Here is a 12023-nt window from a genome sequence, read left to right on the forward strand (position 1 = left end):
ACCACACTTAAGTAGAAGTACTAAAGTATTCAACATTTTTTGTACTTAAGTATTGCAAGTAGTTTATTTTAAAATGTACTACTCAAGTACTGAAAGTAAAAGTACAAGTATTGTGTTATGTAGTTATTAAAGAAAGTAGTCAAAAGTTTGAACATCATATTGTTTTTATTATTTCAAATGATTAAGCTAAAGGACAATCACAATGTTGGTAGGTCATTTTTCTACATATTGTCATATAAATAACCTGAAAATACTGTAGTTCATTAAGATTAAATCTTACTATAACCACTATTACTTAAAAAAAAATGGGGTAAGTACACTTATATTCTCATTTCAAGAGGTGTTCTGAGTAAATTATTTGTTTGTAACACTTTACAATATGGTTTGATTTGTTAACATTACATTAGTTAATGTAGACTAATAACTAACATGAACTAACCATGATCAATACATTTGTTACTGTATTTATTAATTTTTCTTAATCTTAGTTAATAAAAATACAGCTGTTCATTGTTTGTATATGTTACTTCACAGTGCACATTAACTATGTAAACAAATAGAGAGCAATTTGAGCGCAAGACGCTCGTGTTGTTTTAAAGACAGTGAAAGACTCTCTGTCTCTCTCTCGCGCTCTGTCTCTCTCTCACTCATGCGCGGTAATGTGGGTTTGGAATGGAATGATTCGTAACATTTTTATAATTGTAACGAGTAACGATGCAGCACATAAAAAAATATCGGAGTAAAAGTATTAAACTCATCGAAAATATGTACTGAAGTAAAAGTGGAAGTAGGAGAAAAAAATAATACTCTAGTAAAGTACAGATACTGCCTTTTAGTACTTAAGTACAGTAGTGAAGTAGTTCTACTTCGTTACTATACATCTCTGGTTTTGAGTATGTGCAGTGTTTCTGTATTCGGTTGTGTTGTGAGTATTTGCAGTGTTTCTGTATTCGGTTGTGTTGTGAGTATTTGCAGTGTTTCTGTTTTTGGTTGTGTTGTGAGTATTTGCAGTGTTTCTGAATTTGGTTTTGTTGTGAGTATTTGCAGTATTTCTGTATTTGGTTGTGTTGTGAGTATTTGCTGTGTGTTTCTGTATTTAGTTGTGTTTTGAGTATGTGCAGTGTTTCTGTATTCGGTTGTGTTGTGAGTATTTGCAGTGTTTCTGTATTTGGTTGTGTTGTGAGTATTTGCTGTGTGTTTCTGTATTTAGTTGTGTTTTGAGTATGTGCAGTGTTTCTGTATTTGGTTGTGTTGTGAGTATTTGCTGTGTGTTTCTGTATTTAGTTGTGTTTTGAGTATGTGCAGTGTTTCTGTATTTGGTTGTGTTGTGAGTATTTGCAGCATGTAACAGTATTTAGTTGTGTTGTGAGTATTTGCAGTGGTTCTGTATTTGGTTGTGTTGTGAGTATTTGCAGTGTTTCTGTATTTGGTTGTGTTGTGAGTATTTGCAGTGTTTCTGTTTTTGGTTGTGTTTTGAGTATTTGCAGTGTTTCTGTATTTGGTTGTGTTGTGAGTATTTGCAGTGTTTCTGTATTTGGTTGTGTTTTGAGTATTTGCAGTGTTTCAGTATTTAGTTGTGTTTTGAGTATTTGCAGTGTTTCTGTATTTGGTTGTGTTGTGAGTATTTGCAGTGTTTCTGTTTTTGGTTGTGTTTTGAGTATTTGCAGCGTGTTTCAGTATTTAGTTGTGTTTTGAGTATTTGCAGTGTTTCTGTATTTGGTTGTGTTGTGAGTTTTTGCAGTGTTTCAGTATTTGGTTGTGTTGTGAGTATTTGTAGCATGTTTCAGTATTTAGTTGTGTTGTGAGTATTTGCAGAGTGTTTCAGTATTTGGTTGTGTTTTGAGTATTTGCAGTGTTTCTGTATTTGGTTGTGTTGTGAGTATTTGACGCATGTTTCAGTATTTGTTTGCGTTGTGAGTATTTGCCATGTGTTTCTGTATTTGGTTGTGTTGTGAGTATTTGCAGTGTTTCTGTATTTGGTTGTGTTGCGTGATTCAAAACTCTTTTGACACTATTCATTTATATTGTACGGATAAAAAACACTGATATATTTCCAAATATCTCCATGTTGAACTGAATATACACACATTAGAAAAGTACACTTTCTAATGTAATGTCTTTCTCCTGTGAATGTGTCTCAGAAAGAGGTCGTGCAGGGAAAAACAAAGACCACTTATGTCCTTCTGAGCGCACCCTGGAATGTTCTGTGTTATTACGCTGAGGAGATCAGCATTCGAGTGCCATTACAGGTAAAGCTGATCTTTTATATCACATAGTACATTTTACATATACTCAAAAAATCTTAACTGTTCTTCTCTCTTGGGTGATTTCAGGTTGTGACAACTCCAATATCAAACTGGTCTGAGAACATCCTAGAAAAACTACACATCCCAAACATAATGGCACAAGATGTGCCTAACCTTCCACCAGACTACTACACCTGTCAGTTTCGCACCAATAAACTAGAGAGGTACTTTTTTTTATTAATATTATTAATATATCATTAATTAATTAAATTGAAAAGAAATGTGCATTACTTTTTCAAAAAAAGTAACAATTCAAATATTAATATGTAAATTATCAATGCGGTACTTTTTGATAAAAAGATTTTTGATTCCATCCAGTGATTATTTAAGTAATATCCCAGCATTTGCTAAAAAATACATGGATGGAAATTAAGCTATTGACAGGTCTACTTATAGAACCTCACACAGTTTAACAAGTTGGTGGTTTGTGAAGAAAGGGAGTAAAAGAAAAGAAAAGTGTACTGTAAACCTGTATTCAAACCCTGTGTGCTTAACAAAGAGGATCTGAGCCTGTCATGTAACATGTAGTTCATGCACTTCAGTGTTTGCATGGTGTCAGCACCTCCTTAAAAACAAACACATTACACACTCCCAATACACACTTATGCAAAGTGCTTGCTGAGTCAAACGGACTGTCTGTCCAATACATACTCACATACTTAAACACACGTACAAACAACATATTAAAACTGTTCATATTTAATAACAAATTAGGCAAATATAATAATATAACATAATTAATATAATATAATATAATATATTATAATATAATATAATATAATATAATATAATATAATATAATATAATATAATATAATATAATATAATATAATATAATATAATATAATATAATATAATATAATATAATATAATGTAATTAGGGCTGTCAAAAGATTAATCGCGATTAATCGCATTAAAAATAAAAGTTTGTGTTTACATAATATATGTGTGTGTGTGTACTCTGTTAATTATTATGTTTATATAAATACACACAGAAGCATGTATATATTTAAGAAAAAAATATTATTTTTATATATAAAACATTTATATTTATACATATTATAGATTATATAAATGTATATACAGTATATACATGCAAATATTTCTTAAATATATACATGAATGTGTGTGTATTTATATATAAATAATAATTAACAGAGTACACACACATATATTATGTAAACACAAACTTTTATTTTGGATGCGATTAATCGCGATTAATCTTTTGACAGCCCTAAATATAATATAATATAATATAATATAATATAATATAATATAATATAATATAATATAATATAATATAATATAATATAATATAATATAATATAATATAATAAATATAATATAATATAATATAATATAATATAATATAATATAATATAATATACATTTTTAAAGTTAGGATGATCTAAACAAAGATTGATATAATAGTATTTACAGTATTTACTGAGTGATACAAATTTTTTCACAACTGTGCCTCAGTTGTAGTGTCATTACCACAACCAACAATTTTGGACTTATGAAGTTTTTTCAAAATATTACTTGTTTACCAAGGAGAGAACAGTCTCAGAGAAGAGCTTACACATGAGATGTGATGTCTCGTGTAAATATCACGTGCATCATTACTAATCAAGCTTTTGCATGTGTATACACTGTTATGAAAAGTGTGTGTTTACTTACACTAATCTTTAATGCTGCTTTTAGGTTTCTTGGTAACGAAAACAAGGACACTTTTTTCAAGACCACACAGAGGCACCAGATAGTGAGTTTTAAGAGTTTGTTCTTGAAAATTAAGAATTTATTTATGTTTATGTTTGTTTGGCGAATTAATGCGACAGGTTTTGGCTGTGCATTGCATGTGTGAAACATTTTCTGTTTCCAGAGTTACTGTAGAAACACCCTATTTGGAGGGAAAATTTTATCCCACGATTTATTTATTTTGTAAATTTCAAAATGGATGCCACCATGAGGGGGATTCCATCCTTATATAGAACATAAAAGCACTGACATGAGATTAAACATACTAAAACTAATCGTAGTCCACTTTAACTTACCTTTATGTTTCTCATACAGTAGCTGATCTTCTAGTTTTCTGTAATTTCTCTGTCCTTGTTCTAAAGCTATATGAGATATTAGCCAGGACTCCATATGGAGCGTTGAAGAGAGGGGAGGTTGGAGTCGACAGGCTGGTTAGTGAGAAAGTTCTCACTGCTGCTTTTCCTTTACATGAGGTACAGTAATAGTCTCCTATATAATATCTGAACATTACCTTAACAAACACACTTCTTATCTGCATATTTCTCCTTTTTTGCATATGCATGCAGTGATACGTAAAGTCAACATGAAATCAAATTGGACTTTACTTACATTCTTGATGCATGTTCTGCACCATTCCACAAAACTATGTTTATCTTTATAATCTTTCCTCAAAATCAAACAACTTGATCTACGTGAAATAACTTTCCTTTTTTGTCTGACACCAAGCAACGTCTATTTTATGTTGATTTGGAACAGGCGATGATTTGTGTTCTTCTCATTAGGGTCCATTTGAGATGCCGAAGACTCCAGTAGATCCACAGTCCCTCAACATGAGACAGATTCTTCATCACTACTGGGCTTGCTGGGCTTGCTGGAAGAAGTACCAACCACTGGATCACATTCGAGAATACTTTGGCGAAAAGATAGCGCTCTACTTTGCATGGCTGGGTATGACTGAAAATGTATTGATCATTCCCACGAAGAAGGGGACGTTCTCACGACCTTGCATGACGTTCCCTAAATGTTCTCTAAAGGTGACGAAAATCCCGAACCTTTATAGAACATTAGGGACGTTCCTAAAACGTTCTCTTTTGGTTATGAAAAAGTGCTGCAGTTCAAGGTTCCTGATATGACTTTAGGTGGATGTCCCATATTGGTTATTCTATGGTCACACATCAACTCAACGCTACAAAGAGGATGTTTGGGATGTTAACAGAACGTTCCCACATGGTCCTCTGTTGGTCATATTATATCATTCCTGATATGACTTTAGGGGGATGTCCCATTTTGGTTATTCTATGGTCACATAAGAAAGTTACAAAGAAGATGTTTGGGATGTTAGCAAAACGTTCCCACATGGTCTTCTGTTGGTCATATTATAACGTTCCTGATATGAATTTAGGAGGAAGTTCCATTTTTGGTTATTCTATGGTCACAGAGCAACATTACAAAGAGGATATTTGAGACGTTAAAATGTTCTCATGTGGTTCCCTGTTAGTCAAATGGGGATGTTTAATTCGGGACTGCGCTGCAACAAATCTTGTTCAGTGCAGTGGTCTCTACACTACATTCCCATAACGTTTGCAGGACCTTTAGGGGACCAACCTAGAATGTTATTTGTTGGTCCTATTTAGGTCCTTCCATCACATTTACTTAATGTTTTCAGAACATGTTTGTGTGAATCATTGTACACTGGGCTGTTTTGTAAATGAGGTTCAGTAAAACACAGGATTTGGAAGTTGCTTTTCAAATATGGATCAATACCAACTGTTTGTCCAACTTCATATTCAGAACATGTAAGTACCACAAGTTATATTTTGTGAATGTACGCAAATTGCCTTTGTGAATGTCCTTGTTAGCACACGGCTTGTTAGCTGACTTCTAATGTGGTAAAGTTACCATTGCCTCTGACTGTATTCACAGAGATCAGAGCTATGTCATTAGTCTTATTTTTAAGAAGCAATAAATGTGTGCTTCTGAATTGTACAGGCTGTGAGCATTTTCTGGGATAAAAATAAAAAGCTCTGGTGTCTGTGGATACAGTAAGAGACAATGGTAACTTTAGCCACATTAGCACATTCAGAAAGGCGATTTGTAAACACACACATTATGGATCACGAAGGGTTGTTATTGATCGATCTTTTGAGAAGCAACTTTTGCACAAATCCTGTGTTTTACTGACCCTCATTTGCAAAGCAGCCCAGTGAACATTGATTCACACAAATATGTTCTGAAAACATTCATTAAATGAGATGGAAGGACCTAAATAGGACCAAAAGATAACATTATAGGTTGGTCCCCTAAAGGTCCTGCAAACGCTATGGGAATGTAGTGTAGAGGGAACATCCTACAGTAATGATCCCCTAAACATTCCCAGAATGTCCTGAATGTTCCCTGAAGGTCCGCCAAATAAGGTCCCCCAACCCAGAACTCCACATCATGACTCCATCATTCTAGGAACGTTACCAGGCAACGTCCTTGACACCAGCGGGACGTTCATGAGACTGTATTGTAAACTGTTTCCATTAATGCTAATAATAAGTAGATGATTGCATAAATAATGAGGGCCATATTTTTACGATCTAAGTGCATGGTCTAAAGCACACAGCACAAGTGCACTTAGGACGTGTCCGAATCCACTTTTGCTAGTTTAACGATGGGAAAAATGGTGCATGGTCTAAAAGGGTTGTACCTAGTCTCTTAATGAGTCATGGGTGTGTTTTAGGCGTAACGGGCAATAAACCAATCAGAGTCTCATCTCCCATTCCCTTTAAAAGTCAGTTGCGCTTGCGGTATGGCGAATTCGCTATTTACAAGATGGAATTTGCAAGCAGAAAAACTGAACACGTATCCAGAGAGGAATACTTGAATACTACTAAATAAAATAAAATTATAACAGTCTAAAGTTTTAACCAATATAGCTGTGTCCCAATTCAGAGGCTGCATCATTCGAAGGCCACGCCTTCAATGTCCGCAAAGTTCTGAACGAGTGTTGTTAAATCGGAGGGTCTAGCCCACAGGACTGTTCTTGTCTCCTAGCAACTGTGAACGGCAGTAATGTTTGTACTTGACAAGTCTTAAAACAAAACAGGGTTTACTTGTCTAAAACTTGTCTAAATATGTTCACCTTGGTCTATTTGGGGTGGCAGTGGCTCAGTGGTTCATGTAGGTTGGCTACAAACCGGAAGGTTGGTGGTTCAATCCCCGGTTCCACCTGACCAAGTATTGAGGTGTCCATGAGCAAGACACCTAACCCCAGCTGCTCCTGACGATTGGATGGCGCCTTGCATGGCTGACACCACTGTCGGTGTATGAATGGGTGAATGTGAGGCAATGTGTAAAGCGCTTTGGATGGCCATGGATCACATCCATCTGTTGTATCCTTCATAGTCCCAGGAAACAAAGGACAGCGGTGACGCAATTGGCCTTCGAATGCGGCTTTCGAAGAACAGCTTTTAACTAACTTCCTGCTCTTATTTCTCTTGTCTGTAGGTTTCTACACAGGCTGGTTATTACCAGCAGCAGTAGTGGGTTTTGTTATATTCCTGTTTGGTATCTGGCAGATGGTCACCGATGTGCCAGCGTAAGTATTATCACAGACTTAATAACTGCATAATGTTGATGACCTAGCACTGATCATTGACCCCTGTGGTCTGTGCTGATATCTTTTCTGCAGAGAAGAGCTGTGCTCCAGCGGAGACGCCTTTGTCATGTGCCCACTATGCAACATCTGCAGCTACTGGAACCTCTCCAGCATCTGCTATACTTATAAGGTGACATTTCTACAAGGTTTTTTAAAAATCATTTATTGCATTTTCACATTCGCTGTGAACTAGCTATCACATGTTGTACTCAAAATACTTGTTCATAAATTTGCAATAGGCAGGCTTACTATTTGACAATGGAGGAACTGTGTTCTTCAGTATATTCATGTCTCTGTGGGCGGTCACCTTCCTGGAGTACTGGAAGCGCACAAGCTCCATACTCTCCCACCGATGGGACTGTTCCGAATTCGAAGAAATAGAGGTGATTAAGTCTAAACCTTTAATATGTACTAGTCTTCAGGCTTGAGCAATGCAACAAATGTTTTAGCTAATAGAATAACAACAATATAATGCTTTGCCTCCATTGCTTTCCATATTATTTCCATTCTGACATCAGGAGAGGCCAAGACCAGAATTTACTGCATTGGCCCCCATGACGGTTCGTAATCCTGTGACTGGGGCCGAGGAGCCCTATTTTCCAGAGACTCAACGATTGAGTCGTACTGTAACTGGCAACATGGTCATCATTCTAATGGTTAGCCAATGGATTTCCATCTCACATCTGTTGAGAAATCTTCAACAATGCCAACTCAATTTCAAAATCCTCCTGGTGGAATTTTCTTCTTTGTGCTTGCAGATTGCCATGGTTTTGATATTCCTAATGGGCATCATCCTGTATCGGTCCATCCTAAGCATCATTATCTACAGATCTCAGAATGCCTTCTTCATTTTTTCAGTAAGTTTCTTTCTATTCCTTTTCTGATTCCTGACCATATTATCTTCATATTGATTAAAGACTGTCAAGTGATTGTTGCTGAGACTGGTTTTAAAATCTCTTTGATCAATTACTTTTGCATATATATTTACATTAGCAAGCCCTTGTGAAAACGAAGTACACTTGATAAGTATGGAAATATACTCAATTCTCACTGAATTTAATGTTTCCAGACACTTAATTGAATGTTCATTGCAGTTAAAATATTTAAAGGAACACGCCAACTTTTTGGGACTTTATCTTATTCACCGTATCCCCCAGAGTTGGATAAGTCCATACATACCATTCTCCTCTCTGTGCGTGCCATAACTCTGTCTGACGCACCCACTGCTAGCCTAGCTTAGCACAAAGACTGGAGGTAAACGGCTCCAGCTAGCCTACTGCTCAATAAGTGCTTTTTTGACCAACTTAAGTAGGACTTCTTTATATATTTAATTGCATAATTACTTCTATTGTCTTTGAAATGTGATTAAAGTGTGCTGAATGTACTGACAATCATTCATAAACTAACTCAAAAATACTTTAATTTAGTGATACATGACATAGTAATAACTTCCAATAATCCTGAAAATAGGATATATAAGAAAAATGTTTAGACAAATGTCAATGTGTGAAACCCCTAAAAGCACAAGTGGCCCCTGCCTTGGACATTTGTCTAACGTTTTTTTAAATGTTACTATTTGTTTCAGAATGTAACGTTCCAATAATGTTTGCAAAATTATAATATGGAATGTTCTTTTAACATTTGCATACTGTCAGCGTGTTGGTTGCAGCAGCAAAATACCCCAAATATTTATTTACAAAAATAAACATAAACATATACATGTTGGAGAAAACACTCAGGAGCTAAAGGAAACCAACATAGATGCAGTAAGAGATGTAAGACCAGACAAGGAACTGAACTGAGCAGGGAATAGATACAACAACTTTAGGGGCTGTTTACACAGCAACAAAATGCCATTCATTTACACGACAATGGCCTTTTAGGGGCCTGAAAGCGCAAACTTTTGAAAACGGGATTCAACGTTTTTGAAAAAGATACAATTATCAACTTGAATGTGTGAAAACGGTGACGGCATGTGCACACTCTCAAAAAAAGAGTACAAAATTGTACCTTTTAAGGTACAAGTGTCCGTCACTGGGGTGGTACCCTTAAGGGTACATTTTGTACCTCTAAGTCAGGGGTAGGCAAATTCGGTCCTAGAGAGCTGAGCTGATGTCCTGCAGAGTTTAGCTCCAACCCTACTAAGCCACCACAGTATAAAACGCATGGCTCCCAGCATGCATTGCAGCATTAAGTATGTCACCATTGTTGAGATTCATATGCTGATTCTTGATATCTGTGTGAATCTAAACTTTTTCCTCTCTGGAATGTATTTAAAAATCAAAATTCAGAATGTCTGATCTGTGGCAAAAAAGTATTGTGGTGAATATTATTTATTGATATTTTTAGTCAGTGATGAGTTTAGTCAACCATTTTTCTTCATGCCAATTTTTGTTTATGGCTTCTTTTGATTTGAACAGATTTAGTGTTTTGTTAACACTGTAACAAAAACCACAAACTGCTCACAAACTGAGCCAAACTGCCCAACTAAAGAAAACATTCATCACCATAATGGTGACCAAATATTTTCAATAAAACCAACATCTAAACCTCTGTTAATTCTCAATAAGAGCTTATATAGATGTCTTTCAGGGTTGGAGTCAAACTCTGCAGGACAGCGACTCACTAGGACCGAACTTGCAATGGTTTATTGCAATGGTTTAATTGTACCCTACGGACCAATTGTGTACCTTTAAAGGTACAGTAATACGTTTTGTTCTTGAAGGAACAAAATTGTACCTCCATTGTACCTTTGTTTCTGAGAGTACATGTGTATTACGTGTTCAGTCTATGCGTGTACACTCAAAAAAAAAAGGTTCTATATGGCACCAAAAATGGTTCTTGGCTCGTAATCATAGGGGAACCTTTTTTAGTGCTATATAGCACCAATTTTGGTGCTTCAGTGGTTCTTCAGAGGTTTTTCAGAGGTGCTATAGAGCACCTTAGTCAAAGAACCGGTGAAGAACCGATTATTGGAAGTAATTACTATGTCATGTATCACTAAATTAAAGTATATTTGAGTTAGTTTATGAATGATTGTCAGTACACTCAACACTTTAATCACATTTCAAAGACAATAGAAGTAATTATCAGGTGCTTCAGCGGTTCTTCAGAGGTGCTATATATACCTTAGTCAAAGAACCGGTGAAGAACCACTGAAGAACCACTGAAGCACCACTGAAGCACCAAAATTGGTGCCATATATAGCATTAAAAAAGGTTCCCCTATGATTACGGTGCCATATAGAATCTTTTTTTTTTAGAGTGTAGTGTTTCTTTACAAAGTGACATTGCAAACTACTGGCCTGTCAGCAGAATAGAGAAGGGTTTTTTTTTCTTACAAAAACCCATTGATTTGCTTCAGAAGGCCTTTATTAACCTAGGATGACTGAGGGTGAGTAAATCATGGGCTAATTTTCACTTTTGGGTGAACTATCCCTTTGATATACAACAACGGGCAGGTGGATGAAATAGGTTGTAATAATAACCAACAGGCACACACTTAGAAACAAGAGCCGCTTTTTAGAGAATTCCGTGCTGAGAACAATTTGTAATCGTGCTGTGCCGATCCAAGCTCAAGTGGAAATATAACTGGAACCATTGCGTACCATTCTTAGAACTGTTTAGCCCAACGGTGGAAAAGTATCTTAGGTCAACTGGAAGAAATGGTACGTTTACACGACAATGATGTATTAAAAACAGAAAAGTTTTTCCTTTGCCTTTCTCGTGTACATACGACAATATTGTCAAAACGATCCCCATTCACACAGATCTGTGAAAACGACTAAAACTATTCTATTATTCATGCAAGGCCAGTAGTTGGCGATGTTACTTTGGAAAGAAACTACGCGCCTATAGACTGAACATGTAACATGGATGCGCATGACGTCACCATTTCATAAAATCACGTTTTTGTTGTTTACACAGAGACAATAGCGGTATAGTTTTCAAAAACTTGCACTATGAAATCTGTTTACAAAAGCTTTCGTTTTCAGGCCCCCAAAACGCTGTTGTCATGTAAATGAATGGACAAAACACATAAAAAGCTGTTTTTAGTTGAAAATCGTGTCGTGTAAAGGCCAGAAACCAAAACGAGAGCACCAAAACAGAACACAACCCCGACAAATAACCTAGAAAAACACAATTTTAAAACATTTTTTGAAACATTCAGAGAACATTTTCATAACTTAAGGAAACGTTTGAAAAACTTTTTGTAAGCTGGGTTGTTTCTGGCCAACCAATAAACAACCCATATTGCTTGACTAGCTAGAATCCAGCAATGAGTCAAAAGCGAATCCCTTGTGCTAATACTTGCGCC

At 35.8% G+C, this 12023-nt stretch overlaps 1 protein-coding gene across 2 annotated transcripts in view; it reads left to right on the forward strand.

Moving 5' to 3' along the window:
• ano7 (anoctamin 7) overlaps window positions 1-12023 on the forward strand; it is a gene marked incomplete at its 5' end in the record, with an annotated part of 32147 nt that overhangs the window by 3252 nt on the left and 16872 nt on the right. For both annotated transcript variants that reach the window (XM_079822613.1, XM_079822612.1), the window contains 10 exons: window positions 2142-2249; window positions 2334-2470; window positions 4010-4067; window positions 4426-4536; window positions 4846-5011; window positions 7556-7646; window positions 7740-7836; window positions 7946-8089; window positions 8225-8362; window positions 8465-8563. In XM_079822613.1, the coding sequence (XP_079678739.1) occupies window positions 2142-2249; window positions 2334-2470; window positions 4010-4067; window positions 4426-4536; window positions 4846-5011; window positions 7556-7646; window positions 7740-7836; window positions 7946-8089; window positions 8225-8362; window positions 8465-8563 (1149 nt within the window). The remainder of the gene's footprint in view (window positions 1-2141; window positions 2250-2333; window positions 2471-4009; window positions 4068-4425; window positions 4537-4845; window positions 5012-7555; window positions 7647-7739; window positions 7837-7945; window positions 8090-8224; window positions 8363-8464; window positions 8564-12023) is intronic.

This window comes from Gobio gobio (assembly GCF_949357685.1).
Source record: "Gobio gobio genome assembly, chromosome: 8".
Taxonomy (NCBI): Eukaryota; Metazoa; Chordata; class Actinopteri; order Cypriniformes; family Gobionidae; genus Gobio; species Gobio gobio.